Raw genomic sequence first — 26,965 nt, forward strand, 5'->3', positions numbered from 1 at the left:
TGCTTTGTTGATTGTATCCTCGGCTATGCAGAATCTTTTTAATTTAATTTTCTTGTCTTCTTTTAATACAAATTTCTTACTTGTTTATTTTCACATCTTGTTATATTACATATAGAATAATAAAAAATTATAATCTATCTTTTACCTTTTAAAAATATGATAGGGCACAAATTTTAAAAGGTAAGTAAATTGTGTTAAACAAAACTAATTAAATTTATTTATAAATAATAATTTTTTAGGAAAAATTGAGTATTGCTACTTCTCTTGGAAAAACAGTATTTGTATAAATAGTATAACCAGCTTTTGGTGTCTAAAACCCATGTAACATTTCAGATACTTCTGTTTTCTTAATTTTTTTAGTATTCCCTTCTTCTAAGTTGTTTAAAAATTTTTCTCAAAAAATAATTTTATAAAAGAAGATGTGATAATGAACAGATACAAAAATTTGGAGTTTTAGTACGAGAAATAGTAAAGGGAACTATGAAATATGTAACTTTTCTGGTTAATTAAAGACTCAAAGCAAGTTGCTTGGTTAAGCAGAAGAGATGTGTGCTGATTTTATATTTCATCTGGGAAAAAAAGAAGCATTTACTCTGTATTTTCTGCCTCAGGACTAAATATGAAAAGCATTCTGCAAAAGTTCAGTAGGCTGAGATTTAAGAAAAGGGATGGTGTTCACATTTTTCTTTGGATTACTGTTTTTCTCAAATGGAACTATTGTCTGGGGAGACATCTGAACCAGGATGGGCACACTTGTGAAATAATAAGTGCAGATGATGTCCACAAGAACCTTCAGAAAAGCAGTATTTCGATGGCCTCTGTGTTTTCATTTGTATTTGAGATTTTTTTAAAAGGCAACAAAAAGGTGAAAATTTATATAATTTTTTGTATGTAAGTGTATATTGAAAGCTATTTTAATCAGCATTCCAAATAGAAGTTGAATTCCCCTTCCTCTCTCACCCTTCTCATTCCAAATGTAATGGTCGATTATTGGTAAGTTATTGGAGGATTTTTCCTGTTTAGCTTGGGCCATGAGACAGGACAGATCAGGTGTCAATTATTTAGATTTTGTGGCAATCATATTAATGTTCCACATCTGGAGGTCACATATACAAATGTTTATCTGAAATTAATAGATCATCATGGTACTACAGTGTATTGGAGAAAATAAATAACTCATAAAAATATTGGAAAACTTTTCTCTTTACATGAAAGATAAGAACTTTGCAGTTCTTAGATACCTGCAGTTCTAGATGGCAGTAAGTTGGGGACTGACTTTCAAGTTTCTTCCAATTAAAGGTTTAAAAACAGAAAAATATACGTACAGTAAAAAACAACTACTACTTAGTTTACCAAGCATCACTCAGTAGTTATATATCTTAAAATTTTTGAATGAATTATTAACCAGAAAAGATAATTATATGTTTTTTAAAATGTCCCACAGAAAAGCAACTCATTCTTTTTAGTTCTGTTTGAATGTGTCCCGTCCTCCATGACAGCCTCTCGCCCTGCCCACGCTCTCTTCCTCTTTTCCCAGGTGTCCGACCCCAGGCTGCGATGGCTCCGGGCATGTGACTGGAAACTATGCTTCCCACAGAAGGTAGGCTTGATCCCATGCCTGGGACACGGAAATCAGCTTGGCAGCAGCAGTGGTCAGAAAGATCACATGATTTCGTTTTGTTCTTTTTGGGTGCACATTTTAGCTTGTCCGGCTGCCCTCGTGCAAGGAAAGGTGGTGTCAAAATGACCCCTACCAAGGAAGAAAAAGAAGACCCTGAACTTAAGTAAGTGCAACAGCTGTGGCATCGGGGTTAGCTGCATCTTGTTGGTCAAATGGGCGGTGTCTCGGTTGGCTCTCAGTGGAGCATGGATTGAGTTTCAGGGAAGGTGTATACCCTAGTTAACCCAAAGACTCTTGATGCAAGAGTCAGATTATTTGGAGGTTCTAGAAAATTTTCTTATTCATAGCTAGGTTTCCACAGTTCTTTGATAATGCAGAAGAAAAAGGGGAAGATTTATAACTTTTTTAGTTGTTTTAAGGGAAAGTAGCATTGTGGAAGTGCTATAGAATGACAAATACTGTGGCATTTTCCCCTGAAACTTTCATTTTGCTTAAAGTGAAATTGTATCAAAATTGAATTCCCTCCTCTAAGAAATATGCTATCAAGTCTTGGGTGGTATATGAAGATATGGATGTAGAAATTTAAATTGTTTACAACATAATCTAAATACAATATTCAAACATTTGGCAACCAGAATTCCAGCTCTGTCCGTGATGTGTGATGTAATGGTGGTCAAGGCAGTTAACGTTTCATGCCCTTGGTCTTTGTTCGGAAGCAATGTAACAGTGCGGACGCAGCTGGCTCTAGAGCTAAGAAGTGTGGGCATGAACGTGGCTTCACTTCCTGAAAATGTGTGGCAAGTTACCAAAGTTCTATCAGCCTTGTTTTTCCCCACTTACGCAATGGGATAATAATACTGTCCACTCAAGAGACTGCCTTGAAAATTCAGTGAGATAATGCATGACAGCTGCTTAAGTCAGCGCCCGCAGGCCTTCGTTCCTGCTAGCACAATGCCGTCTTGCTAGCAGTAGTGGCATCTTTTAAAACCACAGTTTCATGGCTCATCTTCGGCATGGTCTGGAACTGCCACTGCCTTCTTCCCGGCTGGTAATGTGTCTGCTGTGTCTCTCTAGATGTCCTGTGATAGGATGTGACGGCCAAGGTCACATATCAGGTAAATACACATCACACCGCACAGCTTCTGGCTGTCCCCTGGCTGCCAAGCGACAGAAGGAGAATCCTCTCAACGGGGCCTCCCTCTCCTGGAAGCTGAACAAACAAGAGCTGCCACATTGTCCCTTGCCAGGCTGCAATGGGCTGGGCCATGTAAATAATGTTTTTGTCACCCACAGAAGGTAACATTAGTTTTCTGTCTTTTCCTTGTGGTGGTGTCGTGCTCGGTCAGCTCTGGATTGCTCGGGGGAGGGGCCCTCCTAACGGTCATTAATTATAGTCCTTCAGACGGCACAACAGCGAGTCTTGCTGAAGGGATATTTGACTAGCCTGAAGAATGAAAAATGTTCTTTTCCCTATTTCTGAAAATTCACTACCAAGTTTTCAAGTGCCCTAAGAACTGTGCATTTGGTTTTGGGGTTCTAGAATATTGCTTATGCTGCTCTTTTCTAATGGTTCAGTCTTTTAATGGTTCACTTCAGTTCCAAGTGGTGATATCTACTCTATTATGTTACATAATTGTAAACTTTCACTTTACATATTTATATAATTCCCTCCCTCTTATGCACTGGTTCAATTTCAGGCCAAAATTGTAGTCATTTTGCTAGTGGGAAGATGTGACTCACCCACAGTGGCCATAAAGAAGATGACACAGTAACTGCTAAGCATACAACAGGATGAAGGGCTTCAGAAACCCTTTCATAGTTCACAATGGCTTAATTCCTTTATCAGCGAGTGTCACGTATTCCAACAGGGCCCTTCGTTGGGCAATATCGATCTTAGTCCAACTTTTTGGTTTACATTCTACCTAAAGGAAAAGACGGAAAGATTCTCTATTTCCTGATCGATGGGTCCCCTTCTAGTCTCTTGGGCCATTGAGCAGGATGCTGATCTGAAGCCCGGTGAAGCTTTAGGAAGCCCCCGATGCTTTGTTTATGAGCAGCACACACATTGAGCAAAGTTGGAGCATTTTGACATTTTGCTCAGTTCTAAAGATATATATTGATGGTGTCAGAAAATGAAGCCTCCAGGAATTGCCTACTTAAAGGTATATGCAGTGAAACTTAGAAAACTTGAATTTTTTAAGGGGTTTGGTTTTTGATGATTTTCAAATGCAGGCTCCTGTCCACAATGGCACACATTGTTTTATTCCGAGTTCGAATCATTATTTCATATCCAGAATGACCAGTCACAAATCAAGCACCACTAATGGCGCAGTTACTGCACAGCAGCTTGACTTTCTTGTAATGACCTCAGCAATATCCATGTTGACACTGCTAATGAAATATTAATGCGGTACGATGGTGAGCACTGAGGGAACTGTTAGCAATAATGGAATTATCTTTAAAAATTACAGAGAAGCTTTAAATGGGGATGCCAAGGCTTGGTGAGGATGTGGAGCACCAGGGACTCCCACATGCTGTAGGTGGGAGAGTCACTGGGGGTGCCACTTTAGGAAGCAAATTGCCGTCAAATGGTCAAATTGAAAATGAACAAATGAGCGTGCCCAGCGCCCAGCCGCGAGCTGTGGGGCTTACCCCCAGAGGCTCTCTTGCGGATTGGAACCGGAGGCCTGCGTGAGTGGCACTGGGGTACCGACCAGACTGGGGACAGCTCGTGTGCCACTAGCAGTCAAGTGGGTGAAAAGGCGGGGTGTCCGCACTCGGACGGCCACAACAGTGCTGAAAATGGCGGCACAGCCACTCGGGTGAGCTTGAGAGCACGTGCTGAGCAGGAACATTGCTGAAGACTATTTGCAGTGTGATTCTGTTGGAGGAAAGTTAAAAACATGGGCAAAATATCATTTTAAAAAGCTAGGTAACAATTAGCCTACAGTTTGAGTTAATAGTTGATCTCTCTGGGACAGAGAAGCCAATTGTTGAGGGACCTATGGGTGTTTCAAAGGTCCTAGAAAGGCACATTGTGTGTTTTAAGGTACATGGTATTCAATATAACCATATTCTTTAAACTGCAAATATACATAATATGCATCTGTTTACATATTATGTATTTCATAAGAAAAAGAAAATTGCAAGTTCGAAAATACAAGCTGCAATATTAATGCCAAGATACTATTTTCTAAGAGAAGAAAAGCAATGAAGAGTTTAGACAAAATATTAATTCGGATTTCAGTGCTGTTCACTTGAAATTTCTCTGGCTACTTAAAAGATTTAAGAGATAGATTTAATGTGAGCTATTCTCTTTAAGGGGGAATGTCCTTTGTTTACTATATGTAGAATTTGATGAAATACTATCACAAAATGCCTTGCTTGTGCCTGGCACATAGTAGGTGTTAAATGCAGGTGATTTCCTTTCCCTTTTATGAAAATGTTATTGAGTCTATGTATATATAGACTCAATAGGCTTTTAAACATTATGTGTTTTGAATCTAAAACCCCTGAGGTTGTGCAATACTCTGCATCACTTGTTCCCTAATAACAGCTAACACACACCAGGGATCTCTCCCACAGTGAGTGCTGCTGTAAGTGACTTACATGGTTATTCCTTTAAACTTTACAAAGCTCTGTGAGCTACATAGATGTTATTAATCATCCCCAGTTGACAGAAGAGGAAAGGAGCACAGAAAAGCTACTGAGTTGCCAGAGCCTGTACCATCCTGCGTTCCCTTAGGTCTAATGGGGCCTTGGCAAGTGCCTGGCACCCTGCTGTCACAGGTGCTAGTGCATGCAAGTTTTCCCAGCCAAAAAGGAATAATTACAAAACTCACTTTATAGGATGGTTAAGAACAATTTGACCCACGCATTATATCAGTATTATATTTATAAAATAATTACTTTCCAACTTTGCTTTAAATCTTTATATGACAAAATTTCTGCTTTGAAAAAATAACAACCTGAGAAGACAGATGATATAAATAAAGCACTTGCATGCACACACACACACACACGTGCACACACACATGCTCATGCCATTATGGATATTTGTAGCTTTAAAACTGAAAGTCCTATTGACAAATAGAACACATTTAGTGCTATACCTTATCTTTGCAATATTGTTGAAGTGTATTAATATATTATAAGCAATGATGTTCACTACATAAACTGTATCACCTGCCATTTTGCCCTAAAATATAATTTAAAATTGCCTTCATAGAGTTGCAGGTTTGGTCAAAACCATATAGGGCACATTTTTTTCTGCTTTTCCAACATGGAGTCTCAAAAGGAAAAAGGACTTTTAAAATATTTTTCCTGTCCAATTGTCTTTAAATTTAATATTTGTTTTATATCCTGGAAGATATAAAATATCTACATTAGAAGATACACAATATCAAGTGGCATTTTTGGAACCAAAGCCTTGCTTTCATAGTTTCACTATGTTCTTTGGTTCTAAGTAATGTAATTATGGACGAATACTTCATTAACTTTTTCACAGCACTGTATCACTCTGAAAATTTTCTGCCATGTTGTCGGAACAAAGTAAATCCTTTAGGGTGAGGGTCAGAGAAGTTCTAATGAGGTATTAATATCCCTTATGTTACAAATACATTTACTACAGGTCACTTTCAAATATCTAATTTCCTGACTAAATATTCAACATTTTTTAAGAATACAATATATGACATAAAACAAAACAGATTTGTGCAAACTCTTCATTAAAAAGAAGATTCTGAAGCTTCTATAGGCTCCAATTCACAGTGAGAAGCTTCTGGAAATAGAAGAGTTGGGTTCTAAATTGAGTTTGTTCTTTTCATTATTTTCTTTTCCTATATGAAATAATTTATAGCTTCCCAAAGTTAGGTAATCTGCATAACCTTCTGTCTCTCTCTATAATATTACATATTTATTATTTTTATATTTCATAGACTTGTAATGTAGAATAATTTAGTATTATTTAAAAGGTACAATAATTTAACAAACATTTCTTAAGGGCTTTGCTTGAAGAGTATTTTCTTTCATTTTGCCAAGTGTCCCCAACTTCATGTTGACATGATTGTTTTATAGATGAATTTGTGTGTGAAAGAAACATAAGTGGCCGATTGTGATAATTTTTATTTTGATCTAAAAATTGTTTCTATAAAAATACAAAAAAATTGCAAAAGAATTAATGGCTGCTTAGAATAACAAAATTATCTGATCATAAACAATGGAAAACAAGTTTTATTCAATGTTGTCATTTGCATACTGGTGCAATTTAAATAAAACAGGTGACATTAAAGGAAAGAAACCCTGCTGAAGAGAGCAACTATTACGTGAAAGGGTTATAGACACCACTACTATGTGACAGGCCGCCTTGGCAGCGACTGCATCTGAATACACTTATACTGGCTCCTTTTATTCCTTCAGGGTAGATTTTTTTAAGGAAAAATGATGCTTTAAAAGTTAAAGAAAAAATTAAAAACTTTCCCAGAACCAAGCTGAATTTGCCAGGGGAGTGTGCAGTGGGGTGTTATTTTTGGTTTGTATTAATTTGCGTCATTCTGTAAAGATGAGACTACACTTGGCATAAAAACAGAAAGAACTAGATTCTGTTTCGTTACGCATGGAATTTTGAGTAATTGGGAACAATTCTTATTCATAATATAAATGTACAATTTCATGTTTACAGAAAATAGAGTAACCACCACCAAGCAAACTCATATGAATGCAGAAGAATAGCATTTTTACAAAACGAATTAAATCATGGTTGTGTATTAGCAGTGACTATTTGTCCTTTGATTTAAGGAATAAAACCACAAAACATTTAATATTATTTGAGGGCCTTTTGCCTTTGCTTTAATAGACATTTATTTGCTACTTTCTACAAAAAGCCTATGGGTTATGATGTAATTAGTAGAAAGGCAAAAACACAAATAGTAGTCAGTGAATGAAATGTTTTAATTTTTATAAGAAATAATGTACGTTTCGCACCTCAGTGTAATTTTTGTTTCAAAGCTTGTCTGGATGTCCTCTCAACGCACAAGCTATCAAGAAGGGGAAGGTCTCTGAGGAACTCATGAGCATCAAGCTGAAAGCCACAGGAGGTAAGCGGGCGTCCGTCTGCCGGGTGCGGCGGCTCGCAGAGGCTGTGCGTGCCAGAGCGGGCTCGGCGCGGCAAGGGCAACGTCCGTGTACGAGAAGAAAGGTTTCCTCAGGTCTGAACTAAAACTATACCTTTGGAAAAAAACAAAACAATTTCTTGGTTTCTTCCTTAGTCCTTAATAAGGATCTCCAACAGAAAAAGTCTGGTGGTTACAGTGGATTAAGACACACTGGCAGAAGCTGTGTCCTTCAGACTCGTGCGTGTGCGCATGCTCCCGTGCGTGTGTTCTCACGTGTCTGTGTGTCACGTGTGTGTGTGTTTTCCTGGTGTAAGTGCCCCTTGACACCTGCATTTGCGTCCTCTTATTTTGTTTTTCTGTGCTCAAAGTGATATTTCCATAGTGATCCCAGATGGTAGAATTCAGCATCCATATCTATACCTGTATCTACGTTTCCCTACACGTTTCCCGAGTGTCAATCCTCTCTCAAAGGTAAAATACATAGTTTCTGAGTTCCATGTTTGGATCCTCCAAGTTTCCTTTGATTCTTGAGTGTTTTCCTTGAGGCCTGTAATCTGTGTTATCTGAGGCCGCAATGCTCCCGTCAATGGCCTTTCTGAAGCCTCTGAGAAACAGCGGCAGAGCAGCTGCTTTGCTTGGGAGACTCTACTCCATTGTGTCTTTGGCGCATGACTAGAACTGAGCGGGGGACTTTCAGCCGTGCTTACTTTCCTTCTCTGAAAGCATTGTTCAGTCTTTTTAATTCATGTGTGTGATTTTCTAAAAAGAAGATAGGCACTATCAAGGGCAGGAAAGCACTCTCGAGAAGTGCTTTCTAGAAGCATCCTACTGCTTCTCTTCCGAGAGCTTCACCTGCTTTCTGTAAAGCAGTCCCTTGGGAGGCTACTCCCCGTCACAGTGGGCACAGCCCAGAGCCGAGGGAGGGCAGTGTGCCCACAGAGTGGGGAAAGCCCTGGGTGGCAGGGACAGCCCCGCGTCTGCCCTTCTTTCCAACACCCAGATGCCCAGTAAAAGAGCTTGTTCCCAGATGCCTTGAGTCTCCTTGGAAATATGCCCCACTCCTAAATGCCTCTCTCTTAGTACATTTGCAGTAAGATTGGGACAGTTTAGTGTGCATTTATTTATATATCATCCTATTTAAACAGTATTTAAAAGATAGGGAGAGCAAAGCTACACAAAATAAAAGAAAGCTACTTAAAAATTAATTTTAAAAATGAGACAAAGGAAAATCAAAGATAAGGAAGCAAGATGGAACAAGCAGGGGAGATTAAAAAGAATATGCAAAGTGAGCTGTGTCATGCTGGGAAAATAAGGATTGAAAATTTGGCTCTGTTTTTTAGAAGCCAAAGCAAAAAAAGGATATAATCACCATGGGAATCACACTGGAGTAAGCAAATTCAGAGCAAAACTCTTTCACAAACCAAGTACATGGAGAAAACATTTCACAGGAGTCCTCATTACAAGAAAAACAGTAACCAGTAATGTCCATACTCCAAATATAATATAAATCACAGGGCTAATAAACAGTGAGTCTGTGACATTACATCAGATTACGGTGGAGTGTTCAGGGGGCCAGCACCAACGGCCAGTTTAAGAACTATGATGAAGCTTAAGAACCTTTGATGATTTTGCATGAGGAAAAACCCTACCTGAGTTGAGGTTGGTGGTCCATTAGGATCAAAGGGACCTAAAGCGATTTGGAGACTAACAACACTCTGTCCCATGGTCCCCTGCCTTTAAGCATGGCCACAATCATTGCTCCCCAGATGATCTTCAAAACAGGTGCACCCCAACACTCCCTCAACTATAAAAAAATTTTAAGAAACCGGGTAGTACTAAAACATAAAATATAAAATATAAAGTGCATACAACTTTAACCTTAGCATACTATGTTAAATTAAGTACAAATCATCCATGCAATTAATTGAATTAGGTAATTTTTAGGGGAATATTATCTATAAACCAGTTCAAACATGGAAGACCTCTACCAAAACACGTCTACTTTAATTTTAAAAGACTTGATCTTCACTTCGCCATCCTTGCCATAGCTAAATAGCCACACTAATTTTTTAAAGACCTTTACTAGTCCTGATAATAGAAATAGTTAATCTTCATGAGAAAGAATGCTAGTCCTTCTGTGCTTTGGGGGGACAAATAAAAGCTATGATGGTTGATCTAAATATATATTCTTATACCTGGTAGGTCCTTCTAGCTCTTTCTATGTGGGAAAATACTGTTCTAAATATGGTGACACACCGTTATTTTCTAGATACTAACCCCCCCTCACTCCTTTAGTAACTAAAATAGTCAAATTATGTTAGTCCATTTTTCCCCTAAATAACAAAGAAGTAAAATTTTAACCTGTAAACCTAATATATTAATAAAAATAAATGTTAACTCAAGAAATATAATAGAGTTTGTTTGAATATAATTGCTTGGATTGTATAATATGAAAAACATAACTACAATACTTAAAGCCCCTTATAAGTTGAGAACACCTTCTATATACAGGTATATACATAACTTGTAAATTATACAGAGCATAAAGATAATAGTATAAATTATGTATTATTAATTATGCAAATTAGGCAGAGATTAGAACTGATTAAATATTAAAATTATTGAATGAAAAGAAAGCATAGTCTCTTGTTTTTAAATAGATGGACTCCATAAAGAAACAGGGTATTTAGTGAAATATTTAGTGAAAAGATGATATGGTTTCCTTGACTGGCCACAGCACCTGGCTAGTCTAACATTCAGTCTAACTGAATTTGATCTGTGGCTAAAATACCTCCCCAAACTCCCAAAGTCATTATAAAACATTAATGCATTCATTTATTAATTTCACCAGAGTTTATATGTTAGATCCCATGCCAGTGTTTCTTTCTTGAGGTCCCATCTTATGGTCTTAACTTTTCCACAAGCCCCATGCAACTTTTGTTATTAGGCATCTTCCAAGTGGCCCCATCCTAATTAAGAGGCTGCGGTGTCTTCATTAACACTGGCCATCAGGAAAACATAATCGTAACTAAATCCCAATACCCCAAACTCAGGCTGTCACTTGCAGAGTCTTCTCACAAGCATCTATAACTCAGCCAAAATTAACCCTTTGCTTATCTTACTGCAAGCTGCCCCCACCTGGCCGTCCCATCACAGAGGCAGCACCACAGTTGCCCACCCGCTGCAGCAGAAACAAGTGGTCAACAAGATTCCTCCCTTGGCCCATGCCCTGCCTCCGCCCCCCACAGGACCTGCCAAATCTGCCTGCTCGTGACACTGAGTCCGGCTCCTTCCCTCGGTGCCTCCCCGCCCAGCCGTGCGGGCGCCAGACCTAGCCAGGACTTGCGGGGTAATCTCCCTCCTCGTCTCCTGGCGTCTGCTCTTCCCCCTTCAATCTAGTCTCTACTCAGAAATCCAAGTCATGATTTTGAAAAGCCAGCCAGATCACCACCCCCTGCCTAAAATCCTCTCCTGGTTCCCGTCACAGTCAGTGAACCTGAGCTCCTGTGAGCTCCCACGACCCTCAGTCACCTTCCTGCCATCCTGGAGCGCCCAGGCCTCCCCCAGCAGCCTCCCTCTGCTCCCTCCCGGCAGGAATAGCGCCTCTTCCCAGGGCCCTTGCCCCTCCTCTGGCCTCAGCGCAGGCCTTCCCCGCCTCGCCCTGCGCGTTTCCTTCACAGCCCTGCGCCTTTCACCAGGGCCTGATACTCTGTAGGAAATGCCACTCCCTGAAGTGGAATTTTACTGAAAAAAGACAGAAAGAAAAAGCAATATGTCAAAGAAATTTAGTGTGAGGATTTCGTTCACTCAAACAAGAAAACATTCAAGTGCAGATAGCACTGCAAATGCCTGTTTCATTGAGATTCCAAATATTTTAATTTTTCTTTCCCAGCTCTTACTTACCAGTCCTCTGAGAGAAGGCTCCTGCACCGCGCTCCGGCCCCTAACGCGTGGCGCTCCGGCTGCCCTGCGTCCCCCAGACTGGGCAGAGCCCGCCCACGCTGTGCCTCCACTAGGGCGCCCCATAACTGTCTGTTGTTTCTTAGGAGCTGGGTCATACTGTTGATTCATATTCAAATTGCATAAGTACGAAGATACCTAGATCTTAGTTGTTGGTTTGTTTTCCTTTTTCTATTAAATCTTAGGCCTTGAGGTAGGTCAGTCTTATAACACAGTCTTCATTGGTCCATGCATGGCCCACTTCTGTTTAGTAGCTAGTTACTTTTGATAAGCACCAAGCACCTACAATATAGCCACCTGTTCTAACAGGCCGTGTTCCATGTAACTTACAGGGCTTACTTTTTTTTCTCTTCACATTATAGTACTAAAAGTCACGCATGTTGTTTGGGGGAATGTGTTTTGTTTCCAGGTTGTGCTTTTGTGAATAGTACTGCTACTTACATCTTGTTCATGTTTCTGTTGTACATGTGCAACCGTTTGTTTTTGGAATTGAGGTCATGGAGAATATGAATGTTTATTACTTCGGTAGGTAATTAACTGTTTTCCAAAGTTGTCACCCCTAGGAAGTATAAGAGCCTAAATCTTTTTCAAACCAATTGTAAAGCCAACCCTACCCTCCACCCACATCACCCCCCCCCCGCTGCCATTCTGCTCTCATGAAATTGCTCTTATTAAGTCTAAATGGAGAAGTTCACATTTATCCCTCTTCTTTGCCAACTCTGGTTTAGACTCATTCTTCTGGACTGCTGAGATTCTCTTTAATCCTGCTCCTGGCATCCTTAATATTAACCTCTTTCCCCCGCTTTTTAAAATCTTTAAATCGTATTCATACTCCTATAAAATAATCACGAGAAAGTAACTCCCATTCATTGAGAGCCTCCTACGTGTTCAGCATTCCATGTTGTATTGCATTCATTTTCACAACGTAGATATTATGCCTATTATAGAGAAGAGGAAACTGAAGCACAAAGAGAAGTTAAATAAGTTGTCGAAATTCAAACACAAGAGTCAAGGCCAGCATTCAAACTCTGAGGCTGATGTTCTTCCCCTAAATTGCATTTGCTCCTCATGCACGTCCGTGTGGAGAGCCCGAGTGTGTCCCTGGACTCCAGCTGTCCTGCTGGCGCCCCAGCTCTGCATCCTCTCGTGGGTCCTAAGGTCCAACTCAGCTAAGCAAATTTAATTAGCATAAGACTGTTCTTGCAGCACCGTGCACAACAGAATGCATGGGCTTTGGCGTTTAAGCCCAGCTCCGCCTCTGAATCCGAACTTGGGCAGGTCATTTAACTTCTGTGGGTGATTCCTGCGGCGTCCTCCGACCTCTCTGGGTCGAGTGTCCTCTGCGAGAGAGGCGCGAGGGAACTGCCGCAGGCTGCAGGGCCGGGTAAATGGGCGCGCATTGCAGGTGCGCCGCAGCCCTCCGGGCGCAGCCCTGCCGCACCGATGGCGCTGCGTTTCTGCTCCCCTTCCTTCTCTTTGTTAAAAGGCAGTTAAATCCCGTACCTGCTATCATCCACTTTTTCAGAAACCTGGATATGTACAGTTTTGGTAAAAACACTTCATATTAAAGAATCATTTTCAGCTAGCAAAGCACAAATTAAACATAAAATGACTCATATTTGTCACAGTGTCGTATTTTCAGGTTGAACTAAGATAGTCTGATTCTTTATAGGTATAGAGAGTGATGAAGAAATTAGGCATTTGGATGAAGAAATAAAGGAACTGAATGAATCCAACCTTAAAATTGAAGCAGATATGATGAAACTTCAGACCCAGGTAAAAAAAAAAAAAAAAAAAAACAACTGGTTATCTTTAAAGTAATCATACTCTGTAGTGGAAACAAAGCATTGAATTTTTTAAATTTTGTGTCTGAAAATATACTGATATCTTAGACTACACTGTTTCTCAATTACCCAGTTATTGTAAACAGGAAGGTCCTGAACAGGAAGGTCATCCCAGCCCTCGTTGATTTGGTAGCTGTAGGAAAGTTTACTCATGTTTTTGCCTTGGTTGCTTCAAAGATTTCATAAGAAAATAAAATAGATCATCCTGCAACTAAGGAGTCCTGTAGAGCAGCAGTCCCCAACCTTTTTGGCACCAGGGACTGGTTTCGTGGAAGACAATTCTTCCACAGAAACGGGGGAGCAGGGATGGCAAGCCATGGGAGCGGCTGTAAATACAGATGAAGCTCCGCCCACGTGCCCCTGCTCGCCCGCTGTTGGGCCGGGCCCCTAACAGCGCATGGACAGGTATCGGTCTGCTGTAGAGCATGTGGTGCCTTGGAAAAAAATTGTCATCTTTTTTTTTAAGGTGAGAGTCCTTGGTTTTATTCAAAATCAAGTAAAACAGTAACTTCTTAACTTATTTTTTTCTTGAACACCTCTGAATGTGTCAGTATTTGTTAGTAACAGATCTTACTGGATCTTCTCTTGAACAATTTCTTTATGAAACAAATACAAGCAGTTTCATGATTCTGCTTTCTCCTTTGTAATATCAGCCCTATCACCCAAGGCTTTCAAGCAGTAGTCAGTCCTACGTCTTTTGCAACAAGCCAGCAAGGGAGACTGAGGCAAAGCACAGGGCCGAGTGCCCTCCAGCACTCCCCTCCCTCCTCTCCTCAAGTGCGGGCGTCTGTGCTCTCCGTGGTTGCTGGCTCTCCCAGAAGTCCTCAACGCAGCAGCGTAAGGCGGGAGATTGTAATCCGTCTGAAATGCAGTTCTGATGTCCTTGCCCGTGGTGACTGATGCCCTGATCTTCCATTAGTGGCCATCTGGCACACAGAAAGAGCTTGATGCTTGGGTTTAAAAAGCATGGGAATTCCTCTCGAGAACTATTTGCAAAGAATGCAAAGGCCTCTGCTCTCATGGAGCTTATAGTCTGGAAGGAGGAGGCAGACAGGAAACAGAAATCATAGAGGATAAATTTTTTTGTGTTACACACAAATTGTGTTGCAACATAAAATTGTCTTGTGTGCTGGAACAGGGTGGGCCGGGCGAGCAGCGGATCTCCCTATTAAATGGAGCAGGCCCAGGGGGAGGACTCCACATTTATTTAAGTCATGAGAAGAGAAGGAGTCAGCCAAGCAGGGCTGGGGGAAGGGCGTTTCAGACAGTAAGTGCAAAAGCCCCAACAACGCAATTGAGAGGTAGCAAAACGGGAGTATAGCCTTGGGCGAGTGTGTGTTGGGCGGTGGGGTGGGAAACAGAAGAGTCCCAAGGGCAACACAGGGCCACTGGAGAGAAATTGGTTTTTATTCTGGAAGACTACAGAACCATTTTGGGCTCTCAAGCCAAAGGGTGGCACGATCCTGACTTATATTCTGACTTGCATTTTAAGAGACACCCCGTTCTGGTGGCTGTTGAGGAAGGGCAGAAATGAGATCTCAGGGAAGGTGACATAGTCATGCTGACGCTGGGCCCAGGTGGCAGCAGTGCAGGGAGGGACAGTGGTCCTGTCCTGGATATTTTGATTGAGATGCCCAGCAGACGTGAGTTGTGAGAGGAAGAGGCTGCGGGGTGCGTGGAAGCCCGAGCATCATTCTAGTTTCTGTAGCTGGAAAGGAGACACTGCCTGCAGATAGAGCAGGTTTGCAGGAAATAGCAAAAGATGCTTGGGGGGGTGCAGAGTTTGAGATATCCATCCTACGGCCTTGGGGAGAAGTGAAATCTGCAATTCACGGGGAGTCTGGGCTGAAGATACACATTTGGGAATGTGACTGCAACACTCGCAGCAATATGACCGGGCTGCAGTTTTGTGCAGAAGGTTGCAGTGTGCACACCCCTTGGCATTTGGATTCGGTTGGTGCATTTTCCTTCAGAGAGAAACCTTTTGTACTCCTTCCAAACTCCACTTCTCGTACTCCCAAGTTATTTCTGTTTTAGATCACGTCCATGGAGAGCAACTTGAAGACGATAGAGGAGGAGAACAAACTCATCGAGCAGAACAACGAAAGTCTGCTCAAGGAGCTGGCCGGGCTGAGCCAAGCTCTCATCTCCAGCCTCGCGGACATCCAGCTGCCACAGATGGTGAGTCACGGGCCAGACTTCGCTTTCTTCATACATAAGTATACATAATTTACTTTTCCTCATATAAAATAAAAAGCATAACAGTGAGCAAGGCATCCTTATTTCTAAAATCTAAGCATGTATCTTAAATATGCAACTATAGTCATGCATTCCTTAACAACAGGGATAAGTTCGGGGTATGTCATTAGGTGATTCTGTCATTGTGTGGACGTCACACAGTGCACTTACACAAACCTAGAAGCCACAGCCTACTACACACCCGGGTGCATGGTACAGCCTGTTTCTCCCAGGCTACAATCTGTGTAGCACGTTCCCATACCAAATACTGTAGGCAGTTGGACCATGATGGCAAGTATTTGTGCATCTAAACTCATTTAAGCATAGAAAAGCTTCAGTAACAATATGGTAATCTAGTCTTATGGGACCACCATCGTATACATGGTTCATCATTGAGATGTTACTCAGCACATAACTTTATTTGGAATTCTTAGAAAATTAGTTCCTTTTACAAATTCATAAATACAGACAAATCTTTGGAGGGGGCTGCATTGTTGAATGGTTTTCACTTCCTCAAAGCCTACATTTTTAGAACAATTTTTCCAAGGCTGTCAGTTTTATTTATAAAGTGGTTTAAAGCAACAGCAACGTAATGAAGAAATACAATTGGTTTTGCTTAAAATAATAAAACCCTCCATTTTCCAAACTTCCTAGAATGAAGCTCTTATTTTACCCAATTCCAAATGTAACCTCTCCCCCAAAAAAGCAATAATGTAACAATGAGCACAAAGGAAAATAAATTATTACACTATGGCCAGTATTAAGTATTTCTTAGATATTATTATATTATTTATTAAAATTGGTCTAATTTATACTTCAAATGTATATTCCTTAATATTTTTTTCTTCATAAGTGCTATAAAAAATAGGTACCACACAAGGTAACTTGTCCCTCATAGAGTCACCACACAGGCACTCTGGTGGCATTATAAGGCTGATCACACAAAATGTTCGCAAGAGCACCAGAGAGCGAGCACCGCCTCTGCACTCGGCAGTGGGGGAGAGCAGGGCGCACAGCGCACGTCGTTTGGTCGAGGTTCCAAAGCTAGCACGAGTCAGGTGGTCCTGGCCTTACCTCTGTAAAGCCGCTATCCACTCTGCCCCCGTCCCCGTCCAATCGTGTGATTTTCCTAGACACACATGACACACAGCAAAGGCAGAAGTTAAAAGGGAACAGAAAATCATGATTGGACCTGCTTAGCACAGCCAAATAATCTTCCAGTTTAGAAAGCTTATTTTCAAAATAGTGACAATAGCAATATTTAGACCTTCTAAAAGTCCTTTCTCCCAAGTACCTTGTGAAGTAAGACACATGCCATGTGTTTTCAAAAAGATGGGAAATAGAAGCCCAAAAAGTGTCTGAGTAGCATTCCCTTTGTGTCATTCATTCCCGTTTACTTGCATGAAATACACACATACCCAGCGTGTGCTCTCTTTGAAGAGTCACATTAGGCAAAGGAGATGCCAAAACACACAGAACAAGGGTGAAGAATTTTGATCTTACGAAGCTGTTTTTCTGCCTACAGAGACAGATAGAAAAATAAAAAGTGTATTGCAAGGGCGCCATGAGGGAAAACTGGGCCACAGGAGTCTGAGGATGGAGGAGAAAAATTTGCCATCACAACTAGATAGAGAGCAACTTGCTCAGATCTTAATTGCTGAAGTCCCAGCCTAGCGCTGTAAAGGAACCAGGTGGCACGAGCAACCCCTCCTCCCCAGCCTCCCCAGCGTTCCCTTCGAAAGAGAGAGGAGGTCTCTGTTGTGCTGAGCGTATGCAGTTGTGGCCGAGGCTGCCTCCCAAAAGAAGGAGAACAGTTCTGAGAAGTCTAGCTCAGCAGCCGGACATATCCTTTCTATGGCTCCAAATCAACCCCGAATACTGCACGAGCAAGTCCCGTTAATCCCATGAATTCAGAGTGAACAGATGAATCCCACACACATTCCGTCTCTCTCCATCTCCCCCAGCTCCAGCAGCCACATAGAACCTTGCCTTCCCTCCCAGACTCCCAGGTCACCGATATTTTTCAGGTCACTTGGCCCTCCTTTTGCCTCAGCCTGAACCACTGTGATTGAGTCAATGTGTTTTGTCTCCATTTAGGGACCTATCAGTGAGCAGAACTTTGAAGCATATGTAAATACACTCACAGACATGTACAGCAATCTGGAACAGGACTATTCCCCGGAATGCAAAGCTCTACTGGAAAGTATCAAACAGGCAGTGAAGGGTATCCATGTGTAGGATCACAGCGCTGCCGGGCAACAGAAATTACCAACAGCAGTAAACTCCAGATGGATCTGTGAGAGGTTCGTGTACTGCTAAGGCATGAAGGTTGCCGTACTGCATTTACAACTGCAACATTGCACTAATTTTTTCCCCAGCTGACATAAAAAGGAAAGAAAAACTATGATAAACTCTTTCAATTAAAAGCAATGCAGTCAATTATTAGATCTTATTTATTTTCATATGTTTTTCTTTTATTTCTTCATTGCACTCTTTTTTTGTAAAGTATATGTAAAATAAATGTGACATTTTTATAATTTATTTATTACTAATCAAAGAGTTTTTTATCTTTTAACTGCATTTTGAAGTCTGCCATATTTTTACAAGTGTGTTTATTAATTTATTTTCCAATAGGATTTAAAATAGAAATGCTATTCTCAAATCACGTATCTTGCTGGGTTTAAATGAGAAAACAAAAAAGTGTGAAGGAAATCCTTGCCTAAGGACTGCACTATGGTCGAGTTTGATTTTTATTGCACACTTCTTCCCCCGCCCCCTCCACTGGTCGTTGTATTTATGAATGAGCCTGGGCGAGCTGAGCGCGCAAGGAGGAGGAAGCTAAAGGGTGCCCACTAGTGGGGATCGCACTCACAGAAGCACAGGATGCCGGAAAACAGCCTGCTCAGAATTTGTCAGCAATAATTAAACATAGCAATCAGCAAAGTATTCGACTTGGCTGTACGGTTTTAGTTAATATGAATTATTTATCTGAAATGTTTAAAAGAAACATAAGCTTTTTTAGTGATGCAGATTTGTCTGTTTGTTTTACAAGTCATATCAGATAGTTGGCAACTCTTACCCCAAGATGAGAAATAAGGCTTGGTGTGACCAGCCAGGCTTTCCTGCCATATGTTGGTACAATATACAAGTGACAATATTGGTGTAGATTTGTACTTAGCAAATACAAACACATCCAAATGGAAAATTTTGTAGATACCATATCCCCTGAAATAGCATTTATCTTACTGGGTTGACTGGAAAGGAATGGAAAATATAGTAACACATGAGAAAATGCTACTCCAATCCGAGTGATCACTTCAAACAGTGGCAACTTTGGTTTCACCCTCCTTAGAAAACAAGACAACATTCAATTTGATAAAAATCTTGCTATAAAACTACAAGTGCTACAAAGTATACACACACACTGGTACACACAGGTATACTCACACATATATGCACACAGACACTCATCCACACATAAAATTGAGCCCACAGTCTTGAATTTCTGAATGGATCAGAGTTTAGTAGTTGCTATAGTAAAGGCAATGTCTATTTCAGGGATTGTAAAGTAGTTAAGCATTGTTTCAAAAGTTTTTTTATATTTATTTTTTTTAAGGAAAAGGTATAGACAACCAGCTAAACTGCCTTTTTGGTGTGCACACACATTTCATGTGCAGACGTGCCTCTGTGTAAATGTACACATGAACTTAGTGTGGGCTTAATTTTCTGTGCTATAACAAAAGTGTTTATTTTTGATTAGCCTCATGGATATTTAGATTGAATGTGATGGCATTCACAGGCTTGATATATTCCACTCTTATTACTATTACCCGCACAAATGAAAAGTAATACTTAATGGTAATTCCACCCCCATGAGACTGTGGTCATTGTTATGCATTAAGTGGGGCTTCTCTTTGGTTTGGGGTTCATTTGAACTCTTGAATCTTAGTTTAGTGAAAATGAAATGTCTGTTCTTAGGTAGGAACGGTGTTTATTTAAAAATCAATTTAAAAAAAAAGCTACCATATGTGCTGTCTATTATAAATGAGACACCAAACGAAATTTTCTATTAAAGTTATGTACTTGCAAACATTTTGCTATACAGTACTTCATAGATGCATACAAATGAGTTCACTTATTACAAAAACAAGCGTTTAATTTGCTAAATATTTTAACAAGTTATTATATATTGTATTTAATTTAAAAGAAATCTCTTACCAACCTACATATTTATTACTATAATTTCCTGTGACTTCAGGTTAATTTATTTGTGTTTGCATAGTTTGAGCAGGATGTTTTGTGAAGTATGTTTGTATTTATTTGCCTCCTTTGTACTTGATGTGTTTTGCGATGTGCACTGAATTTTTTTTCTTTTCAAGTATGTTAATGATCAATACTATAAATTGAGTCTTTTGTAAACAGCAAAAAGGCGATGATGTATGCATTTTTTTTATTTGAAGTAGTTTGTATACTGTTTCTCCAAACACTTAATATTTCTTACATCAAAGCAACAAAATTGTGCTCAGTGCTGTACATTTGGTGTATGGTAGGAAATAAAAATTGATAATGAGTTTTGACGTGATCTTTCTCTGGCCACTGTATAGAGACTAGAATCCCACAAAATCCGCTGTCCCACCACAAGCCCTGTTGAGGTAGACAAGTGCATTGAGCCTGGGAGCAGTTCCCATGCATTTTTGTTCTGATAACTGGTCTGCTTGGGCTTATTTTTTACCCCACGTGGACAGGACTTCTGGCTGGTGAACAAGTCACCAATGCCCTTGCCGTGGCACACCTCCAGAATGGGGCTGCTTAGACATCAGGAACACCTTTGCTAGCACGAGCAGCAAATTCACCTGGATCTAGTGAGTGACAAAAGATAGGGCCCACCCTCCTGATTCCAAACTTGCTGTGGGTACTGAGTATATCTTCATATTCATACAAGCTAGTCAAACTCAAATCAAAGAAAAGTAATAATTGACAGCACCTCCTTTGCCTGTGTGTTTTTCTTATGTCCAATAGTCAGCCTAATTTAATTTTCCAGTTTCTGCCCAGATTTACACATTTCTAGAACCAATTTCCATTTATCCCCAATGTGGTAAAAATGTATGTAATCCACGTAATGAAGCTAAATTGACTTCAGAGAAGTCTGGGCCCCCAGGGGCGAGCCGGGCTGTTCCTGGGTAGACCTCATATAGCAGGGGTCAGCACGCAACTGGTGATGGACAATGTAGTTTTTCTTTAGTCACCAACTGTAAGTGTGCAAGATGTGCATGTGATACATCCAGCGAAAATAGATTGCAAAATGCAAAATCCGCTCCATCAGTGTCTTCACTCACTGTTTGCCGAGTTATGTGCATCTTGCCCTCACTGGGATTTTCTAACAATGAGTAGTATCTGCAACTCTGTCACCAACATGTCATAAGAGGAGTACCAGTCCTATTGGAAATACGAAAAGAATGATAAGTAAGAGTCATCTGTTCATACAATAGATGTTAAATTAGAACACATTTATGCCAGGCCTCTTCCTGACTTCTGGGCAAGGACAGCCCAGAGGGGGATGACTAGATAAGTGACAGGTGTCTCGATCAGGGCACCACAGGCCCCTGTGGCAACAGTGTGAGGGTTAGCTAACAAAGCCCGAGTTCCTGGGAAAGGTACTGCTCATGGCTTAGCAGGGAAAGTTTAGGAAAAGGAGCTGCAGGCAATGGGAACTGCACTTGCAAAGGCATGTCAGTAAGAAAAATGAAGTAAGCAACTCCATGTATTGAAAATATTAAAATATTGGTGAGAAGAGGCAGAAAGCCCAGGTAAGTGGGAGAGGGAGTCATTGCATAAACTACCATGCCAAAAAGTTGCAATTTCTGCAAGCACACTTCAGTATGCCAAAGAAAAATTAAAAATCAGAGAATGACAGGATTGGATTTCCACTGGAGACTATTAGTTCCAGCAATTAAAATAATTAACATTTCTTACATCAGGCAACATGTTCAGTGCCGTGCATTTGAGGAAATACAAACCGATAATGAGTTTTCCTGTGTTCATTTTCAGGCTAGTATGCAGAGACTGTCACCACCACCCCATGAAAGGTGCTGGGCCTCAGACATAGGACTGAAACGCTTCTACTGGAGCCAATGCCCTGAATTAAAGGATGGGGTGAATAATTCTTTGGCTTGCCCCATTAGAAATAGTTTTAAAAATTAACTTGTTGTGGTACATAAATATTTTCTTAATATTAATGAAACTAATATTTTCCTACATCTCTTTCCACACATTACATCCACATTATTGTGGTCTGGGAATCGTAGCCAGTTATTTCCTCTCATTATTCAGCAGATAATTACGAAGCAAGCAGATTTAATTGGCTAATAACTATCTACACTGTCAGACACAATCAGTGATGCTTTGTATTTTCATCTCACACAGCCCTCGACTGTGAGGCACGATTCTCACCACGGCCAGTTAAACCGGCGAGGAAGCCTCGCTCAGCAAAGCCTGTAACTTGCCCGAGACCATGACCCTAGGGAAGGTGCAGCCAGGATCCGACCTCTGACCTCTGATGGATTTGGCTGAAAATCAAAGCACAGGTTCTTTCCACTATTTTAATAAAACCATACTATTTTGGATAGTCTTTCTATCACCAGGACAATGGGATTCACTGCCCTGCACGTTCATAAATGAGAGGCCAGTCCAGTGTAGACCTCTGGACCTACATGCTCTAACCAACAAGATCTGTCTAGTTGCCTGTCGGATGTTGTCGCATCCAGAGGAAAGAAAATAAGAATTAGGTAGACTGAGATGTACACTAGGGCCCAGACACGCCCAGTATTGCTCAGTGCTAACACTCTGACAACGAGTCCCTCCCAGAATTCTCCTGTAGGCTCCACAGCCACACCGCAATGGAAGCATTACAGTCAGTGTTATGCTGGTAAAAGACTGAGGCTGAGAGAGAAAAAAGAATTTGCTTTATGCCTTAGAGATATGTACCAAGGTCAGGAGCCAACTCAGCCCTGACCCAGAGACGAGCCCCTGTCCCTTCTGCAGGCCATCACCTCTGCCCCTAGCCGACCCCTCTGGAGCCAGTCAGAGTCCTGAGCTGCCTCTATACACAGAGTCACTGGGCAAAGAATGGTCAGTTAATCACCACTGCAAGAAAAGTTGTTCAAAGAAGCATCATTTTCACATTTAGGCCACACGATTATGATGCATTCTCCTTGTAAAGACATATCATAAAAATGTGACACCTTAATAATTTATTTGATTAATTGGGTTTGAGAAATCTTAATATGGGTTATAACAACAGTCCAAAAATAAGGAAAATGTAAATAGCTCATTTTTGTTGTTTTTAGAGCAAAACAATGTAATTATTTTGTTCTGTCATTAGCTGCTTTGCGTATGCTTGACAGTTCTGGATTGGCCCCCAACAAATAAAAGGGCACTGTGTACTGACCTTTACCACCTTTTAAATATTTAAAAACATTCAAGAATGTAAAGTTCCCTGCTCTTAAGAAACAGCTGCTGTTTTAGTAGAATTTTCCACTCAGATATGCATTATCATATATAAATGTTGTCACTTTCCTTCTGTAACTGATTGCCTTGTTTAGTTTTAAATGAAATCCAGAATAGGATTTATGGGTTGCATATTATAAAGTGTGAATGGCACTTTGGAGACACATCACTCCCCAATACGTGAATGTTTGTGCCTCCAAACCCCATGTTGAAATTTGATCCCCAGTGTTGGAGGTGGGACCCAGGGGGGTGCTTGGGTCATGGGGCAGATTCCTCATGAATAGATTAATCAATCCCCTCCCTGGGAGGGGTGGGGGCAGCGGGTGAGTTCTGGCTCCCTTAATTCCTGAGCAAGCTGGCTGTAACAGCCCGACTCAGCCTGCGTCCTCCGTGCCACGTGATCTCTGCACAGGCCGGCTCCCCTTGGCCCCTCCCTGAGTGGATGCCCCCTGGCCCCTCACCAGACGCAGATGTCCAGTCTCCAGCTTTCCAGCCATCAGAATTGTAAGACAAAGAAATCTCTTTTCTCTATAAATTACCCAGCCTAAGGTATTCCTTTATAGCAACACAAAACATACTAAGACACATTGTAAAGGATCAAAGCATTTTGATCCTTTAAAATGCTTTTAAAGGATCAAAATTTTAACCACTGGAAATCTTTAACCTTGATATCTAAGACTAGTCGTCTTGAATTTCAAAAATATGAGAAAGGACTTTCAAATTTCATGCCTTATCAGAGACCTGGGCACCGGAAACACCAGGCTATGTGCACGGGTGTGGTTTGCTGTGTTCACAGATAGGCCCTGACTATTGGATGGGCCCCATTAACATGAGTTAACTATGTTGGGGGCCAGGAAATTCTTGCGCCCAACAAAATGGAAAACATCTTCATTATTTGTTCCAGGAACTTCCTAACAATTTATCTGAACTAGATAGAACTAGAGCTACTCAATGTACTCTCAGAATAAATACCCCTTCTCAGAACACTCCACAGCATCAAATGATTGTTTACTCTCTGAGACTCACTTTAGAGCCCCGGCTTTGCTGTGTGCCTCTCTCCTAAATTGTTATGTCCTGAACTTGCCCAATTCTAATCAAGCACTCAAGTTCAAAGGCCGTCCTTAAGCCAGACCCTTCAAATCACGCAAATATCCCACCTTTGCCTGCCCCTGCCCCTCAGACGCTGCTCCAACTCTGTCAAGGTGAACTCAGCGCTCTATCAACAGATTATTTTGGTTGTGTTCTGTGGGTTGTGTTCCGCCAGCATCCCACAGACCCAGTGCCCATGAAGATCTCTTCAATCTATATCCCCGTTTTGGGTAAGCAGGTACATTCATGGTTCAATTTGGAATCATTAAAAAACCTAAAAGCTTAACTGTAAATGTTTCAACAGCCTTCTCAGACACTTCTGCAAAAAGTGGAATGCTTTTCTTTCTCACACACACCCTTTCATCTCTAGGGAATCGTCTAGAGCAGTGGTAAAACTACTCAACAGCATCAGGGGAAGAAGAAGCGAGGAAGGAAAAGAGAGGAAACAAAGATAAGAAAAGTTATCAATCTTGGTAACATAGAGTTTTTAAAGGTGATTCAAAAGTAAATACAGGCCGGGCGCGGTGGCTCACGCCTGTACTCCTAGCTCTCTGGGAGGCTGAGGCAGGTGGATTGTTCGAGGTCAGGAGTTCGAAACCAGCCTGAGCAAGAGCGAGACCCCACTTCTACTATAAATAGAAAGAAATTAATTGGCCAACTAATATATATAGAAAAAATTAGCCGGGCATGGTGGCGAATGCCTGTAGTCCCAGCTACTTGGGAGGCTGAGGCAGGAGGATTGCTTGAGCCAGGAGTTTGAGGTTGCTGTGAGCTAGGCTGACGCCACGGCACTCACTCTAGCCTGAGCAACAAAGTGAGACTCTGTCTCAAAAAAAAAAAAAAAAAAAAAAGTAAATACAAATCCCTCCAGGGGAACAGCAGAAGCTAACCCCTGGGCCTGGGAATGCTCTGTGTCCTGCAGGTACTGCAGGGCCCATGTGTGTGTGTGTATGTGTGTGTGTGTGTATGTATTAACATTTATCAAGTGTTTAATGTTCACCAGGAATTTCCCAAATACTTCACACATGCTATTTCATTCTTATAACAATTATGTGAATTATGATAATCAAGAAATATTTTTAAAAGAATGAGCCCACCCTCGTCTGTCCCATGCTCTCCTCTGAGCCTCTCACCCTCCACCAGCTTCTCCTCTGTCCCAACCATCCTGCACTGGCCAAATCAGGAGCTATGGAGCACTGAATTGCAGCTAGTGCCACAGGTTGAAATAAAAATATGTTGAATATATCGAGTTGAATAAAATATGGTTCCAAAAGAAATTTCTCCTTTTCTTTTTACATATTTTCAATGTGACTGCTAGAAAGTGCACAAGTATACATACGTCTCTCACTAAATTTCTATTGAACAGTATTGTCTGACCATTTCCTCTAGAAGAAACCAAAAAGTGTTCAAAAAGAAAAGCCGGCCTGATACAGTAGCTCCCACCTGTCATCCCAGCATTTGGTAGGCCAAGGTGGGAAGATTGCTTGAGGCCAGGCTTTGGAAGCCAGCCTGGGTAACATGGAGAGACCCCATTTCTATAAAAAAATTTTTTTAAATTAGCTGTGCATGATGGTACACACTGTTAGCCCCAGCAACTAGGGAGGCTGAGATGGGAGGGTTGCTTGAGCCCAGGAGTACAAGGTTGCTGCGAGCTGTGATTGCACCTCTGCACTCCAGCCTGGGAGACAGAGTGAGACCCTGTCTCTAAAAAATAATTTAAAAAATAAATATGTGAAATAAAGTAAATTTTTTTAAAATAAAAAATAAAGATTAAAAAAAGAAAAGCCAAGAAAACATTTCTTTTACCATTTCTACAGCCCTAAAGTCACAATGGTTTTTCTCCCCTTTTTTTTTTTGAGGGAGAAAATATGCAAACAGAAAACATCTCAGAACTATGATACTTTTTATACATTCTGACAAAGAAACAAAGTGGTTGGTGACACTATAAAATCCAGCAAAACCTGAAAATCTACTTATTTTAGCTCTCTCTCTATATATACACACACATACATATATATTACAATTACCCATCTACATGAGCAAATTTTAGCTTAAAAGATAACTTTAATAGTGGGAAAACATTTTTAGTATTTATCTGCATACAATGGTGAATTAGAAGCTTAGAAAACCTATTAGAAAATCAAAAGAATACCAGGCAAATCCTTCCTCTTTTTGTTGATGAGGAAACTGAGTTTATGCTGTGGTGGGAAAGAGGGACCACCTGGACAGTCTTAGTAGCCTCCTGAAGGGGGAGACAAAAGTGGGTTGTTTATAGTTTGGGGGCTCTGCATTAAGATGGTCTTCCAATGGCAGTGCCCAGTTAGGATTGGGTAAAATGTGTGATATGATAACTTATCATCAGTGGACACAGTTCAGAGGAGAGAGTTTGAAAGGGAGTCTTGAAGGGGGAACAGCTATTTGATGCTATCCAGTGAAAGCTGACTGGTCTGATGTTCATTTAAATGGATTTTCAGGACATTCTGAAAAGGAACAATAAAGTTATCTGCAGCCTTCATCTTCCCCGGGGCAAAATTTCTTGCAAAGTGAAGCCATGGGAATAAAGACACTGCAAAAGTAAAGTCACGCCATGTGTA

At 40.9% G+C, this 26,965-nt stretch overlaps 1 protein-coding gene across 4 annotated transcripts in view; it reads left to right on the plus strand.

The window, feature by feature from the left end:
• Nucleotides 1-20,414, plus strand: part of ST18 (ST18 C2H2C-type zinc finger transcription factor) — a 99,896-nt gene extending 79,482 nt beyond the window's left edge. The window contains exons 15-21 of one of the 4 annotated variants that reach the window (XM_012790050.3): nt 1,538-1,600; nt 1,704-1,784; nt 2,696-2,917; nt 7,628-7,716; nt 13,367-13,470; nt 15,576-15,719; nt 17,874-20,414. In XM_012790050.3, coding sequence (XP_012645504.2) covers nt 1,538-1,600; nt 1,704-1,784; nt 2,696-2,917; nt 7,628-7,716; nt 13,367-13,470; nt 15,576-15,719; nt 17,874-18,014 — 844 coding nt within the window. In that variant the 3' untranslated portion in view covers nt 18,015-20,414. The remainder of the gene's footprint in view (nt 1-1,537; nt 1,601-1,703; nt 1,785-2,695; nt 2,918-7,627; nt 7,717-13,366; nt 13,471-15,575; nt 15,720-17,873) is intronic. The other 3 variants (XM_012790051.3, XM_076005311.1, XM_012790049.3) reach the window with 3 other exon arrangements.
• Nucleotides 20,415-26,965: the final 6,551 nt, after the last annotated feature.

The sequence above is a fragment of the Microcebus murinus genome, chromosome 7 (assembly GCF_040939455.1).
Source record: "Microcebus murinus isolate Inina chromosome 7, M.murinus_Inina_mat1.0, whole genome shotgun sequence".
Taxonomy (NCBI): domain Eukaryota; kingdom Metazoa; phylum Chordata; class Mammalia; order Primates; family Cheirogaleidae; genus Microcebus; species Microcebus murinus.